Source organism: Recurvomyces mirabilis, assembly GCF_035927965.1.
Source record: "Recurvomyces mirabilis strain CCFEE 5264 chromosome Unknown scaffold_3, whole genome shotgun sequence".
Lineage (NCBI taxonomy): Eukaryota > Fungi > Ascomycota > Dothideomycetes > Mycosphaerellales > Teratosphaeriaceae > Recurvomyces > Recurvomyces mirabilis.
Genome location: NW_027041937.1, coordinates 1,177,162 through 1,193,069, shown reverse-complemented (window position 1 = coordinate 1,193,069; position 15,908 = coordinate 1,177,162). Strand labels below are relative to the sequence as shown.

General features: G+C 52.8%; 8 protein-coding genes across 8 annotated transcripts; 3 read left to right on the top strand and 5 right to left on the bottom strand.

Moving 5' to 3' along the window:
- Positions 1-81: 81 nt before the first annotated feature.
- LTS14_001788 (uncharacterized protein) lies at positions 82-822 on the bottom strand (the record flags this gene model as incomplete). The annotated part of the gene is made up of 1 exon (XM_064834496.1): positions 82-822. The coding sequence occupies one exon, from the start codon at positions 820-822 to the stop codon at positions 82-84; it is 741 nt and encodes a 246-aa protein (XP_064698360.1).
- Positions 823-1,786: 964 nt separating this feature from the next.
- Positions 1,787-4,460, top strand: LTS14_001787 (uncharacterized protein; the record flags this gene model as incomplete). The annotated part of the gene is made up of 6 exons (XM_064834495.1): positions 1,787-1,975; positions 2,025-2,748; positions 2,807-2,860; positions 2,909-3,117; positions 3,284-3,676; positions 3,729-4,460. 6 exons carry the CDS (start codon positions 1,787-1,789, stop codon positions 4,458-4,460), a joined length of 2,301 nt encoding a protein of 766 aa, XP_064698359.1.
- A 99-nt stretch (positions 4,461-4,559) lies between these two features.
- Positions 4,560-5,397, bottom strand: LTS14_001786 (uncharacterized protein; the record flags this gene model as incomplete). The annotated part of the gene is made up of 3 exons (XM_064834494.1): positions 4,560-4,737; positions 4,793-5,075; positions 5,157-5,397. 3 exons carry the CDS (start codon positions 5,395-5,397, stop codon positions 4,560-4,562), a joined length of 702 nt encoding a protein of 233 aa, XP_064698358.1.
- Positions 5,398-6,438: 1,041 nt separating this feature from the next.
- LTS14_001785 (uncharacterized protein) lies at positions 6,439-7,830 on the bottom strand (the record flags this gene model as incomplete). Its single annotated transcript, XM_064834493.1, has 1 exon — positions 6,439-7,830. One exon carries the CDS (start codon positions 7,828-7,830, stop codon positions 6,439-6,441), a length of 1,392 nt encoding a protein of 463 aa, XP_064698357.1.
- Positions 7,831-8,514: 684 nt separating this feature from the next.
- Positions 8,515-9,595, top strand: PPG1 (putative serine/threonine protein phosphatase; the record flags this gene model as incomplete). Its single annotated transcript, XM_064834492.1, has 3 exons — positions 8,515-8,530; positions 8,583-8,816; positions 8,880-9,595. 3 exons carry the CDS (start codon positions 8,515-8,517, stop codon positions 9,593-9,595), a joined length of 966 nt encoding a protein of 321 aa, XP_064698356.1.
- A 483-nt stretch (positions 9,596-10,078) lies between these two features.
- LTS14_001783 (uncharacterized protein) lies at positions 10,079-10,726 on the bottom strand (the record flags this gene model as incomplete). The annotated part of the gene is made up of 1 exon (XM_064834491.1): positions 10,079-10,726. One exon carries the CDS (start codon positions 10,724-10,726, stop codon positions 10,079-10,081), a length of 648 nt encoding a protein of 215 aa, XP_064698355.1.
- A 2,344-nt stretch (positions 10,727-13,070) lies between these two features.
- LTS14_001782 (uncharacterized protein) lies at positions 13,071-13,715 on the bottom strand (the record flags this gene model as incomplete). The annotated part of the gene is made up of 1 exon (XM_064834490.1): positions 13,071-13,715. The coding sequence occupies one exon, from the start codon at positions 13,713-13,715 to the stop codon at positions 13,071-13,073; it is 645 nt and encodes a 214-aa protein (XP_064698354.1).
- A 790-nt stretch (positions 13,716-14,505) lies between these two features.
- LTS14_001781 (uncharacterized protein) lies at positions 14,506-15,861 on the top strand (the record flags this gene model as incomplete). The annotated part of the gene is made up of 1 exon (XM_064834489.1): positions 14,506-15,861. The coding sequence occupies one exon, from the start codon at positions 14,506-14,508 to the stop codon at positions 15,859-15,861; it is 1,356 nt and encodes a 451-aa protein (XP_064698353.1).
- Between the last annotated feature and the right edge of the window lie 47 nt (positions 15,862-15,908).

Sequence of the window (15,908 nt, the reverse complement as noted above, 5' to 3'; positions counted from 1 at the left end):
CGAATCGACATTGTCTTTTGGTGAATAGCGTTCTTAAGCCATGGAGCAACTAGCCAAGGACTATGTCGAGAGCGAGAGCAATCAGTGGCCAAGTTTTGATAGTATCAAGGCTTTGATCAAAGCAATATATACCTCCTTTCCTCTCCGTACCATTCCTTCGCTTCCATTCGCAGGAGCGTGTAGAAATGCCACTCCTGTCTGCTCATCAGGTGGTAGTAAGTGATTTTTGTTGTAGCGCAGATAAGCCAAGCTCGCATACGTGATATACTCACACACAAATAAGCCAGCGTCCCGTGAGATACGCAAATCTGCATCCTTGAGCGTGCACTGTTCCTTCCATGACTTCAGGACGGTTTCGACGCCAAGGTCCAACACGCATGTCTCAAACCGAACAGGTTCTTCCCGGCCGCCATACCCTGGATGCTCCTCGCCGGGAGGCTTTTCGCCAAAGTCGGTCTTGGTTTTGTAACCAGATCTCCTGGCAGATGTCTCAATCTCATACCATTTGATACTAGGTGCGACTCCAGTATGAATGACAAAATCGTATCGTTTGGCTTCGAACAGCCTTGGCACAAGAGCATCGATACCTGCGAAGTTCACGGGTACCGGCTCGTTGCTGAAGTTTACAGAGACATTGATGGTTGCGTTGCCCGGTTGCTTGATCTCAATCTTCCTTGGGAGATCTGCTGTTATGAGCTGTGAAGGATTTGGCTCGTTTGGATGACCGGACCACATTTCGAAGCCAGTGACCAGAACGTCAAATGTGGTCTTGTTAGCGACTGCGGTCTTGTTTGAGTAGTTTTTGCCTTTCTTCGCTGGCATAGCTGCAACGACTCTGAAAAAACTCAAGTCTCCTTCGTAGCAGGTTCCGGCCCAAATCACGAATCTCGACAACGTGGGAAGGTCAGTCTACCTCGCTGCTGTACTGCACGTATTGAAATACTTTCAGGTCGGTGGCCCCTTGTCTCCCTCCCGTGCTTTGGGAATACCTGGCTAGCACACTTTATCATCTAACACGGTTCTCAGTAGCATGCCGTGGCCCCCAACAATGACTCAGCACAGGTCGTCCAAATTGGAGCATACATTTTCGCTTCTCCTTCTCGACAACGATTTCATCAGTCCTTGTCTCATTCGCGGCTCCACATCATGGTCCGAAGCTCTACAGCCTACTCTGCAAGAGCAATGATAGGTGGAGAGATTGGTCTTGTACTGTTACTGACTCGACCACTCCACTACCCGGTCACAGGCTATCGAACCCCGCGCCTATGCAAACGAACGTCACGTCAGCGACGGCAAATGCAGGTCCCCCGCCTCTGTAGGAACTCTTAACGAACATGGAAGACTCCATGCCGTCAAATTCAGCGATAGATCGCAGTCTTGTTGCAGACCAAGCATTTAGCCGCGAGTGAGCTGGTCGACGGAGATCACCAGTCGTGATGAATAGCTACTTATACTCTGCAGAGCAGAAGGTTTGTTGTTGAGACTGCCTCTTCCCATCCACTACTCCCTTCTCTCGATTTCATGATGTTGTGCCACATCGCCGTCCTCACGTTAGCGACCCACGCCGCTTCTCAAGCAGTGGTGGCTCCAAACTCTGCCGCATACAGTTCAAGGCTTTGGTCGAAAAGCCCAGCAGTCAATTACAACAACAGCTACCTTATCGGCAATGGCAGGGTCGGTGGTGCCGTCTTTGGAAACGTTGCTGGTGAAATCGTCAGCGTGAACGAGGATAGCTTCTGGTCTGGGGGCGTAAGTTGTGCATTGCTGTACATGTCGACACGACGAGATGGTGCTGATCCTGCCGCCGCAGTTCATATACCGGGTCAACGAAGATGCTAGCTCGCAAATGTCAAAGTTGCAACAGCTCATTCGTGATGGTAGTGTGGTCGAGGCCACGAGCTTTGCTGATCTCATGTATGCTGGTCAACCTTTATCAGCTCGCCACTACGAGCTTCTTGGAGATCTCGAGATCACGGTGCGATACGTTTTCTTCCTCTAGCCGAGCCTAGGCTAACAGCGGACAGATGAATCACAGCTCTCAGGGATCTTCGTATGAGCGGTATCTGGATGTTGACGATGCTACAGCTGGTGTCTACTACGTCAACAATGGCACTGCTTACTTCAGGGAGTACCTCTCCAGCGAGCCTGCAGGGGTTCTTGCAGTTCGCGTGGCCAGCAACCAAACAGGCACTGTTTCCCTTCGTGTGCACCTTCGGCGAGGTCCCAATGGCTCCTTGAACCGTTGGGAAGACTACAGCCGGAAGTCTGGCAACGACACCATCGTGATAGGTGGACACAGTGCCTCAGCTACTGGCATCGAGTTTGCAGCTGGTGCTCGGGTCATGGCAAAGGGTGGTAGTGTCTACACCTTAGGCGATACTATCCTCATTGATCATGCCGACGAAGCTTGGATCTATTTCCAGTCCTGGACCGACTTCCGCAAGAGTGACCCAAAGGCAGCAGTCCTAGCTGATCTTGCGGCCATCAAGCAGACATATCCCGAGATACGTGCTGCTCATGTAAAAGACTACCAGTCATACGCCCATCGTGTGGAGCTCAGCCTTGGTAACTCCTCCGCGATACAAAAGTCCCAAACGACAGCTCAAAGAATTGGCGGATTGAATAATGGCACGTTCGACCCCGAACTTGTTGCACTCTACTTCGACTTTGGTCGCTATCTGTTCATCTCAACCTCGCGAAACGGTACACTGCCCCCGAACTTGCAAGGTATCTGGAACAGCCAGCTTGGTGAGTCATGGGAAAGAGACATGCTTGGTGATGTATGCTGATTCCGATACCTCACTAGACCCATTCTGGGGGGCAAAGTATACGACAAACATCAATCTGCAAATGAACTACTGTAAGTTTCGTCGATGCCTGTAGCGGATCTGGATGCTGACATTCTCAGGGCCTGCGTTGGTCACCAACCTGGCTGATTTGACCTCACCTCTGCACAACTTGATCGACTCGATTCGGGAAAAGGGCACGAACGTGTCCGAGACTATGTACGGTGTAGACAACGGTGGCTTCGTGTCACACCACAACACCGATCTTTGGGGCGACTCAGCACCGCAAGACAACTATATTTATTCGACATGGTGGGGCTCTTCAGGCCCGGTAAGCCGACACCCCTCTCGTCCTGATCGATGCTATCTCCGCGATTGGATTGGACAGTGCTAGAACTCGCCTTGTACGAGACATAGAACTCGTCAATCAGCAGTTACCTTGAGGTATCTTGCCTTGTCCTAGAGACCTAGCTAACGTGTTCGTCCTAATGTTTTAGTGGCTCGTCTTCCATCTTATGGAGTATTACCGATATACTGGTGACCAAGACTTCCTACGAGAGCACTACCCAGTGCTCAAGTCTGCAGCACTCTTCTACGTCGGATTTCTGTCCGATTATGAGGGCTACAAAGTCGTGAACCCCACGATCTCGCCCGAGAATGCCTACTTCCCACCAAACTACAACACCACACCAGTTGCCATCACGCTCGGTGCTACGATGGATACAGAGCTTCTGTGGGAGCTCTTCAACGGCATCCAAGAAGCGAATGATCTGCTCAGACTAGGAGATGAGTCATTTGTGGCACAGCTTAACGACTTGAAATCGCAGTTTCCACCTTATCGCAGGAACTACTATGGTGGTCTCCAAGAGTGGATCCACGACTATCAAGAGGTGAGACAGTGGCCGATCGAGTTCGTGCAGTACAACGCTAACATATCTGCAGGCGATACCAGGTATCGACCATCTATCACCACTGTGGGCCGCATACCCAGGCAATGAAATCACCAGCTCAAATTCAACGCTTTTCAACTGGGCACGCGAGACGTTGAACAACCGACTTCTGCACGGCTCTGCAGCTGGTGGCTGGGGAGCCTCTTGGTGCACAGCTCTCGCAGGCCGCTACTTCATGCCTGACTGGGCTTCCCACTGTCTGATCCACTTGATTGCCAACCAGTCACAGCCTGATTCACTACTCAACAGTGGTGCACCGTCTGAATTCCAGATCGATGGTAATCTTGGCGGTCCAGGTGCATTGCCGGAGCTGTTCATGCAGAGTCACGAATCCATTGCTACTACACAAGCACCTGGATACTATGGAAGCGGTGGCAGCAACGGTACCCTCGTGGCAGCTTTCACAGGCACGGTTGAAAAAGCACCGTTGATTAGGCTTCTGCCAACGGTACCATCTGTGTTTGCTTCCACTGGCGGAGGAGGGTACTTCAATGGTCTACTCGCACGAGGTGGCTTTGAGGTAGATGTCTGCTGGGACGCAGCAGGGACTCTTGTGTCAGCCACCATTGCGTCGAAGCTCGGCGGGCCGGCATATGTGACACTGGGTCAGACACCAATTGGCAAAAACAACGGCACGGCAATCACGTCTAGTGGAGCTGGCAGTGGTGTGTTTATCAGGTTGGACACCCGGGCAGGACAGTCCTACACGGTCAAGCAGGCATAAAGATCATTCTTCAGATGGACTAGATCTTCATTGGCTTAGACTAGTCGTTGAGCATAGCAATGATCAAAGCCTTCCCAGGAGCTCTACCTTCTCCCGACGTCACTCCCTCGCTCCAGCAAAAGCCTGATATCCCTTGCCCTCGACGAACGTTGCATGCCACGGCGCCTTGAGACTACCATCCACCAACCCAGCAAAGAACTCTGCATGTGCTGGCCCAGAGACATACGGATTAACCTTTGGCGACCCATCCGCCTTGCGCTCGTCAACATAGTAGAACCTGCATCCATCTCATCAGCTACAGTTCACAAAGCTAGAGCAATGTTGGCACTTACCCATATCCCTTCTCCTTGTACGAAAGACTGCCCGTTTCCATCAGATGTGCTGTCGCGGCTTTACCCAGGCCAGCGGACCACATCTTGGGCCAGCAGATAGTATTCAAAGCGTTGCCGGTGTATAAGAAAGCCTTCTTCGTCGAGGCGGGGAGCTCATCGAATGAAGCGACGGCTTCTTGGACTGCGACATAAACCGAGGTGACATTTATCGTGTTCTCACGTTCGAAATCCTCCACGGGAACGGTGAAGGGGTTGGTGGCGTCGACGAAGATGGCGGAAGCAGCTGAGGAGGATGGACGTCAGTATGTTCTGTTTCTATGTATAAAAGCTATACTGTCGCCCTGGTCGGAAGAGACTGATGTACCATTATAGATGACCACGCTAGGTTCACCCCAGGTCTTACGGATGTTTTCGAAAGCCGTCCTGACGGTGTCGGGCTTGCTCAAGTCAATTTTGAGGAGGAGACTGTCATCCTTGCTGTCCTCAGTGTTCACCGAACGAGCCGCTTGAGCGACACGGTAGCCCTTCTGTGAGAAGTGGGAGGCAGTAGCAGCGCCGATGTTCTTGCCGGCGCCGATGATGAAGGCGATGGGTTTGGCGGACATTGTGTAACCTGAGCTGATTGGTAGAGCGGCGATAGATCTTATTGAAGGCTTCTGCTGGTGGATATTCGTGAAATTGAATGTTGATGGACCATGTTCATTTACCTGAGGTCTCAAGCCTACATATACACCCACCTTCTCGCCCAGCTACGCCGAACGGAGGAATACGCCACGCCGAGCATTGCTAATGTGCCTCCTTCTTGACTGCTGCTCAATAATGCTGCGATTCGTGATTGGCAAACAATGGCACTTAAATGCAGTGACGCAGAAGCACATGCAGACCAAGTGAGCAATGCCCCCGGACACCTCTCTCTGCTTACCAAAAAGTATATACATAAGCCATGCGGACCCTGCAGATTGCCAAGCTTAATAATCCGGGGGACGAGTCGTCCAATGAGGGCAGGCTTTCGAGTTCAGCCTCATCTTAGGTTTGGCTCCGTTAGGAAACCTCGTCCGTGGCCAGATCAATTGCGCCATGTCGTCGCCATGATGCGCGGCATGTCTGTTGGAATTGCAGACCCTACAGACACCATGGTCTAGCCTCGGCCGCACAGACCAAAGGAAACTTAGGTTAGATTGGCCGACAAGAGCCGTGTACGAGATAGTATCTCTGATTTTGGAGGAGAGCCAAGAAGAAAGATGTAGGAAACATACAAGATCAGCGAACGAACATTAAGACTGTCCTCCGTGTGATCAAGTCCCTGGCTCTGTCTCGGCCATGGATGCATCACCATGCTTCGCGGATAGTATCGATCTTCAGAACGTGAACCGCTGAACTTGTCTCGCCGGACATATTGGCATTGCAAATTGCCGCAGTCGCAAGTAGTATTGCACTCGTACGGGGACAATCGAAGAGGGTAGGAGCGACGTGGGCTATTCAGAAGAATCGCATGGGAAACCAAAGAAATTACGTAGGCTCATAGGAGACAAGCTGGAAAGAAAAGAAGATCCCGCCACTCTATTCCAGCCACATAGCTATCAATTCAGTATCGACGCCTGCCATACTGTCAGTCCAGACATTACACTCGATCGAGACGGCAGTGCTCACTCATAGGCTCTGTCCACACGCTGCTGCTTATAGCGCGGTCTCGGCGTCCTGTCATCATACCTGCGATCCTCATAGTAGTCGCCATAGCTGCGTTTGCGAGATGATTCACCACCACGCTCATAGTACCTGCTAGCTCGTGGCGTAGCGTCTATATCGTTTTCGCGATAACTCGATCCTCTGGAAGCAGGCTGCTGGCGAGCATGTCCGTCGTCGCTAACAACGGAACCCTGCCGGCTGGAAGCAGCCTGGCTGCCTGGTCCTAGAGCTGGGCCAGGTGTCTGATAGACGACTTTTGGCGAGCCCGTGACGCCTAGACTAGCCAACACATCCTCCTGCGCAGAATCTCGGATGGGTTCCAATAGTCTTGGTCTCGTGATACGTTCTCCAGCGGTTGAAGCGACCGATGTGGCACGCGAGTGCGTCCTGCTCCCCACCGCAGGTCGCTTGCTATTGGGGAGTCGTTTGACATTGTCAGCCGTGAGTGCCTGCTCGAGATTGCCAAGAATGTCCGCTTCTTCGGCCTGCTCTGTGGACTTGACACAGCCAATACCTTCATCCATCTCCATGATGCTGTCGTGAAGCTCCGCACCGTCCTCCGCAGCCTCCCATGCAGGATCTGGGCGATCTCGATACCGGCTCATGAGTTCGGACATCCTAATGACCTCCTTACAGACTCGTGAAAACTGTCGATAGATGAGATCGTCCTTGATTTCCTGCCATGCAGTCGTCTGTCTCACGCTGCGCAGCGACTCCTCAAGCCTAGGATTAGTGAAGTAATCCGATATTGATGGCTCATCTGCGGCCCTTGGTCTGCGTGGTGCGATAACTTCGACTTCCGCCTCTGCAAAACTGCCAGCGAGGGGATGGTTCGTCGGCTTTGGTGCATTCCACTCTATCAGCCCAAGACTCAGGTTCGGATCTACTTCGTCAGGGTGGCGTGCGTAGTAGCATTCGGCATCGAATTCGTGCTCGAGATCGTCATTATCGGTGACTGTCTGTGCTGGAAGAGGATCGCCATTTCCATCCAGTGGTACGGCGATCGAAGTGTGTCTGCTATGCGCTGGGGGGATCGAGCTGTGTCGGCGTTTGTTTGGGTTGTGTTGAGCACTGTTCGCTTGCCATGGGTATGAGTTTATACTTTGTGGAGGATTTCCAACTGGAGTCGGTTGTTGTTGCCAACCCGGAGCATACGCCGGATAACCGTTTGCCACATACGATTGTTGTGGATATACCGGCCAGGTAGGCTGATAGGTTGGAGCTGGAGGATAAGCTTGATAGGGTGGCGGGGTCCAGGTCGATTGAGTGGCGGGACCTCTGTAGCCAGGTGGAGGTAGATAGCGAGTTATTACAGGCCCTGTCTTGGCCCTCTTAGCCGGCGGTTGATACATGGGCCTGGTCCTGTTGGTCAAACTTTGATGATAGGGAGGCCGATAAGCTGGACGGGGACGGTATTACGAAAGTGGGAAAGTCTTCTCTGACATTGACTGTAAGAAAGTTGACAATTGGTGAAGGAGATGAATGCTATGCGTCTGCTTTCCCTTGCATTATTGTATCGTTGGTCAAGGCTGTTGGTGCCTCCAGCAACCGCGGCGGGTGCAATGTCCTTTGTCTCGGTATGTCTCAAGCGGTGGTGACAGGAACGATGTCAAGGGGCGATGGTAGACGATAGCCGAGCAAGACGGCAGTCGAAGGAAACTGTGTCCCAGTCGGATGGCGAGAAAATGTGTTTGTTGTTACAAGACTGGGATCTTTCCAGGAAGATGCAAGCGCGAAAGGAGAGATGCTGGTCCCTGCGTCGCGGTGTGGCCCGTCTTGCATTAGCGCACAGCCTAGTCACGAAGCGGAGCCGCATCCCCTTTGAGAACGACCACCTCTACCAGCATATGCCACACCGTGCAAGTGGTACAATGAGCACACTTGTAAATCAAGCGACGCTATGTACAAAGTCCTGACTCGCTGAACGCTGGTGGCGAGTATGAGGCCTGCGGACCCGATATACGCATATTTGCTCCGCCAGCAGGAACCTTCGTAACGTCCCCGCGCGGATTACCTATCCAAGTGGATATCACGACATGCCTGGTCTACCTTGTAAGCTGCCATGACCTGGTATTGATTGCCTCCCTCCTGACACGTCTGATAGCAAGTGTCGATCTCGACGAATGCATCGACCGACTTTACCGTAAAGAGCTTCTCGCGGACTCGGTCATCGAAGCAATATGCGCCAAGACAAAGGAGCTGTTGATGAAGGAGAGCAATGTTGTGCATGTGCAGGCACCCGTGACGGTGGTCGGAGACATCCATGGCCAATTCTTTGACATGATTGAGATTTTCAAGATTGGTGGATACTGTCCTGACACAAACTATTTGTTTCTTGGTAAGGAAGGAAGGAGGTCACGCGACCATGCCAAGCTCAAGCGCTGATTCACTATCTGCATAGGCGACTATGTCGACCGCGGCCTCTTCAGCATCGAGACGATCTCGCTCCTGGTCTGCCTCAAACTCCGCTATCCAAGCCGAGTGCATCTCATTCGCGGCAACCACGAATCACGTGGCGTGACACAGTCTTACGGCTTCTACACCGAATGTTCACGAAAATACGGCAACCCAGCTGTCTGGCACTACTTCACCGACATGTTCGACTATCTCTCGCTCAGCTGCGTAATCGACGACAAGATCTTTTGTGTACATGGCGGCTTGAGCCCGAGTATACACTCTATCGACCAAATCAAGATCATCGATCGCTTCCGAGAGATACCCCACGAAGGACCAATGGCCGACCTCGTTTGGTCTGACCCAGATGCCGAACGCGACGAGTTCTCTCTCTCACCTCGAGGAGCAGGCTACACTTTTGGTGCCCAAGTCGTGAAGAAGTTCCTAGAAGTCAACAGCATGAACCACATCTTACGCGCGCATCAACTCTGCAACGAAGGCTTCATGGTCATGTTCGATGATCGTTTATCCACGGTCTGGTCTGCGCCGAACTATTGTTATAGGTGTGGGAATCTGGCGTCCGTGCTCGAGGTCGGGCCAGGTGGCGAACGGCATTGGAATGTATTCGATGCGGCGCCGGAGAACGAGGTCCACAGACTCGAGCAGCAACAACAACAGCAGATGCAGGTTGGTAGTGATCCAGTCAGGGACTATTTCCTGTGAGCATACAGTATCGCATTGAAACGGCGTTATGGAATGGTGGGGAGAGTTTGCGTTCATGATACCATATAGAGCGAGTGTGAAAGGCCGTTGTGTGACATAGATCTGTCAGGCTGCCAATGCAACGAATTCTACCACAGTACCCTCTTGGGCTGGACATAACGAAGGAACGAAGTCAGTATCGCGAGTATGCATCCCACCGAGCATGCGCTGAAATCGACATGAAACAAATCTACACAATATTATCCTCGGAGTCCTCTCTCGCATCACGCTCCAAGTCTTGCCTTGTATATCGCTCGAACCTTTTCTTTGTACTCGGAAGCCTTTCTCATCCGCCGAGTCCTTCCCCGTACTTGGCTCCCTCTCGACTCGAGCTGTTGTCCACCAGTCCTCGCGCACCAGAGACAGAACATGCTTTAACCCTTCACCTCCGCCAGGTCAACATGCCCAAAGCATGTCAGAACATCAACACACGCCGTCCTTCCCTTACCGAATATTCCCAGTCGAAGCATGAACCGAACAAGACACAAACCACACCATCTCCAGAACCTGCTTCTTCTCCCACAAACCTTCTATCAAGTCCTCAATGCCGACCCATGCCGCACGTCCATCTAGCGGCGGCATCGGGAGCGCAACAAGCACAGCACTCGACGGCAGTCCATAACGCGCCAAGGTCTTTGTGAAGCCTCGGATCTCATCGATCAGATTTTGACGCCACTCCGCGACATGATTTGACGAGGTTGGTGGAGAGGAGGACAACGGTCCCCAAAGTGTAGTGACTGTACCTCGCGCGCCACCTCGACCTACATGGCGCACCTGGCAACGATGAGATGGATTCCAATGGCGATCTAGTGGTGATTGGATTCCCTTGATACTGGCGATGCGGAGTTGGCGGATCTTGGTCACATATTGCTGTGGGAGGTTTCGGAGCCAGGAGCTTGCTTCCTTGGTGGAGTTTGCGCCAAAAGCGATGTGGGCGAGAAACTCCTGGTAGGCCTCGTTGTGAAGTTTCTTGCAGGTGGGGAGGAGAGGCGGATATCGTTTGGGTGGGATCGCGTGATCCTTGGAGATTGTGATGTGTTTGGAAGAGGCGAAGATGAAGGCGTAGATCTGGAGGCGGATCTCGATCGGCATGGTGAGGAGACGTGGGTTGATGCTGGCTGTTGATGGTGAAGATATGGTACTCGGTGAAGACAAATCTGTCGGTGAAGACATGGTCGATGATGGAGAAGTGGTCGTTGGTGAAGACATGATTGTTGTTGACAGTGTCCGAAGTATGCTTTGCCCGGCTGTCGGTGGCAAGATATAGGGGCTTGAAGACTTGTGTCGCTGTACGACGCTGTGGTTTTGGAGACGAGTCGGCTTTGTTCACATGCTTTCTTGGAGGCGTGTGAATGGCAGCGCACGTATATGCCACAAGGTGTGCTGATGACCAGGGACTTACTACCACGCATGATCTGGTTGGCTATCGGACGATTAGACTTCGAGTACGAAAGCAAGAAAGAAACTTCGACGCAAGGAGACGGCAACGACTCTGTTTGTCGAAGCCATACCATAGATGGCGGTACACGGCATACTCGGGCAAGACTCAACAGCCAAACGACGCTGGCATGGCCGTGGGTACTGCGGCACGGCTGCATCAGCACGCACAGAGCCAAAGCCAACGATGGGCTAGCCGCATCTTCAATCAAGGACGTTCATATAACGAGACTGGACACCCAAGCAGCCATCTCCGCCACTTCGGCGCCAGGTCTGTGGACGAACCACACGAGGTCGTCTTCCCCAGACCTCATCTCCTGCTTCTCCCAATTCCTCAGCTCGTCCACCTGCACCCACCGCGTCTCTGCATTACCATCTACGGGCTCCGGCAGTATTGGCAGCTCAAGTTTGCATGCACTCCGTCTCAAACCTCTGACTTGAATGTCCTCGCTATCGATCAACTTTCCCATCGCGCGGCTCAGGAGCCTTCGCCAGTCTGATCTGCCGCATCAGAGTCTTGGAGTGATGCGAGCATCGAGGACGCAGGAATTGCGGATATGAGCGACGTGTGTGGGTTCGATAGACAATAGCCACTTCCTGAGGTTGTTGCTCCGTAAGCTGACGTGCAAGAACCTCGTGAGTCGATAATACTCGCACAAAGCTTCGTTGCGTATGTCGGCATGGCTGGCTAGTAGGGCTGACAGGCACGTTGGCCCACCTCGCTCGTTGTTGATGGTCACGATTCTGTCAGCAGCTATGCCATGACTGTAGATGTGGAAGCGAAGCTCTGCTGGCAGAGCCTGTAGATGAGGTACGAGTGTCTTGCTGGCCATGTCTTCCATGCTAGGGCCTTTTCGGACTGGCTTGGAGGTTCTTTGTGGAGGCTGGTCCGGACATTGCTGTCGGAGGATACCAATAATGGTAGTCTGGAAGTGGTGGGTGTGTCTGGGGCGTGTTGTGTATTGCGGCCGTGTCTGTCGGTCGACGAGCGCTTGGAGAGGGCACCGGTCCACTAGAAGTTCCTGGAGGCAACGTGTATGTGCGACTGCGATTATCTACCATCGGTCCCGTGACCAGGCCTGTGACTGGGTCTCGTGTCAGTAAGGCAGCCGCGCTCAGCCGCGCATGGAAGGGATGTGCGTACGACTTATGCTGAGCAGGCGCACAAGGTGTCCAAGATACTAGCGTATCACGACACCGCGCGCTGACTGGAGGCAGGTTATTGTCGACCACCCGTGGACTCGGACCCGCCGTGCTTGTCCGAAAGTCTGGCGGAGCTCCAGTCGACGCCGAAGCTTGCATACGCGCAAGGGCGGCAACGCGGCCTTCATACGGGACGTCATCCCCGTAGCCAGCAAGACGTCGTAGTTCAAGAATGGTCGGTCCACGCGCCGGTTTCTGAGGTGCTGCAGAAGACACGTAGCTTTGGGAAAGATCAGGCGCGCGAAGATCCCAGGTCGATACCATGTTTGACATCTGTTGATGCAACATCATTGGGCTGTATCCTTTGCCCTCGTGCTGCGGACGCGCAGGAGTGGTGCTGGCATCAGACAGGCTCGGAGTACGAGTACTTGTACCAGAGGTCTGGCTTTTCGATGGTTGGGTGGACATGATTGACAGGGATATTGCTTGCAGTATGCTCAGACGTTCGGTATGTGTTGACCATCTGTAACACTGCTGAATTGTATATACATGATGGAGTGTGCTGCTAAGAGGGTCGATTGCACATGTCTCCCAAATGTTTGGTCAGTGAGCAGAAGACAAGAGTTCGTCGTGATTGAGAAAGGCGATTCGTAGCGTATATAGTCTGCTCAGTCTAAGCATTGGAAGCTAATGATAAGGTCACGAGAACGCCATTCGTACTATACTGTAGCGACTGAATCTACGCAGTGAGGTCCCATAACCCTCCTCCAGCCATCTCAGCCCAATCCACATTTGTCCTTTTCACAAACCATACCAACACTCTGCAATCGACAAGCTCTTGCTCAACATCCCAGTCTTACAGATGTTCGATCGAAACCCACTGCACCTCGCCACGCCACTCATTATCCGATAGAACCGCTTCGATCGGCAACGCGATCTTCATAGCGCTCCGTGCCAAACCTTTCTTCTTGAAATCTTCCACGCGGACACGTTTCTCGAAGCGCCTCCGTATGCGTACCCGCCACCCAGGGTTCACGGACGCTATAGCTGCGGTCTCGTTGGCATCGAGGAAGCAGATGCCGCGGATCTTGGACATGTGGCTTGGCCATAGTTGACTCAGCCAGCGATAGATGTCCTCCGTTCCTGCCTGAGCAGGTTGAAATTCCATTGCCTTCAAATATTCGGTGGAGGCCTCGGAGCGGATAACTTGGTTCTCGAGGAAGAGATCTGGGTAATTGTCTGGGAGGACTCGTGCCGGGTTGATGTTTGTCGGCCCTTGGCCAAAGACGTAGCCATATATTTGCAGCCGAAGCTCCGTTGGGAGCGCGAGAAATCTAGTGAGGAGGGCAGAACTTGTTAAGTCTATTCTATAGTTCTTCCAACGAGGTTCGCCACGTGGCGCCCGATGTCGAACGGTATACTTTTCCTTTCGACGTTGACATACGTTGAGTTTCCAGCCAAGACGAGGTCCATTGTCGAACAGATTAACTGTGTCAGCCATGGCGTCGGAGAGTTCGCAGATTGTGTCGGTCATAGAGTCGACGAAGTGGCAGATGTACGTCGTGTCTTGGCCGAAAGAGAAGCCAAATGCTGATCGATCTACGGATTCACATACAATATGCAGCAGGGCTCGCCACAGAATATGTACTTAATGCCTTGGGCAAGCTCTCGAAGATCATTCTAGAGTTTGAGGACAAGGATCCGTGATTAGCAGTTCGACTGCCAGTCCACGGTGTTCATAAAAGCCATATTACATGGCAATTGTCCTCGGAATGCTTTGTATGATCATCTCCGTCCCGTCACGTGTCGTGGCTGCACAATGCCTTTGGCCGTCTTCGCAGAATAGTACGAGCACCGTCTCCGTCACATCGGGTTAATGATGGTGGTAGATACAGGCTCTGTTGTCATCACAGTCGTCGGAGCCAGACGGTAGACCAGGACTGGTGATTATGAATCGGCTTGACTTATGGACAATGACGGAGAAGACTCTCTTGACTTGTGCGATGTCGACCTGGCCGGCCTTGCGCCCTCGTCGCCTTGTTATCTTTGGGCAAAGACCATAGTTTTATCATCGTTGGTCAAGGGCCACTACCTAGTAAGATCTGCCGGCGATGTGTGAGGTGAAGAAGGGGCACATGTCCTAGAAGGCGCCGAGATCGACGCTAATGTGGGCAGCACGTGCCACATCTCAAAGCGGAAGCAACGCACACGTCATGGATGAATGCACGTCGAGAGCTCTATATGCCATTAGAACTACCGATCCAAGAGAATACTGTGCGGATATAGCAATCATGGTCCTCGAAGAAGCTGCTGCGTCCTCCGACTCCTTCCAGTACAACAATGACTCCTTTCCATCTGATCCCGATCGGTACGAATCTATGGGCAGCACGGACTCGACTCGTGGATCAGGCGAATGGATGCGCATACCACAAAAAGGCATCCAGGACGCGAATCAAGAGACTCCAGTATACATAAACCTCAATAATCTACCCCGCCGCTTCGCCCTCATCAACGCCGGAGACCACCCAGACTTCGTAATAAAAGGCATCCAACAGCAATGTTTCTTCGTAGCCCAGACGTTACAACGACCGATCACACAGCCAGAGGCAGATGCCCTAGCCTATCACTTCGCGAAGAGCTTACGAATGGCTAGCTACGGCTCTCCGATCGGAACAGCAATAGCAGTCGCGCTGGCGTACAGAGGAAGAAAGACGTACAGATTCCCAGGCTGGACACCATTCAAAGAGGGCAGCCGGTTTAGCAAAGATCGCTTCGGCCCACTGTTCACAGGCTACCGAGCTCGAATAGCATGGCAGGGGACACGATTCTGGGCTTACGGCATGGTCGGTGCAGTACTAGGGCAGATATTCTTCGGTTCGTATGCTCTCAGCGTCAGCCTGGCAGGTCGAGCAATGGACCCGCGACTCAAGTCCTTCAACGAGGCATTGCGCGAGAAGCAGAAGAGTGGACTGGGTGCTCAAGTAGGAAGGAGGGCGGAGGACGAGAGTGCCGGGCCGAGAGGGATGGAAACGTATGATATGGCGCGGCAGAGACGGAGTGCGCAGGGTACCGGGATCAACCGAAAAGGAAGGGAGCAGAAAGAGGAAAAGAACTGGGACGATGCTTCGCCTACGGGTAGTATGTCGTTTGATGAGGAAGTCGCATACGGTGCCGAGCAATCTGGTTTCATGAGCGAGCAGGAGGTGCAAAGGCAAGCAGATGCAAGAATGAGCACGAGCTCAGATCGAAGTTCCCCTCAAGAGACTGGACGGCCGACAAATAATCCGCGGACATCGCAGTCCTCGCGAGCCTCACGGGAGAATACCGAGAGTAAGCAGCCTAGTAGTGGTAGTGGTGGTGCATGGGATCGACTAAGGCAAGAAGCCATGTCCTCCAGCTCATCACAACGCTCACCATCAACATCATCAAGAGGCATGACGCCGTCCAACTCAGCTGGCGCACGAGCACCGGGACGTGGACGAGAGGACGCTTCTTCGGGCGATAGCTTCAGCTTCTCCTCCGATGATGCGGACAGACAGCTAGCGAAAGGTGAGGCACAGAGGGAATTCGATGCAAGATTAGAGCGAGAACGGACGGGCGGGGATTTCGTTGCGGGCGGTGGCGGTGGAAGACGGAAGTGGACGTAGTGTATATGTACATATTGTGATATCAATGTGTAAATGCGACATCTTCA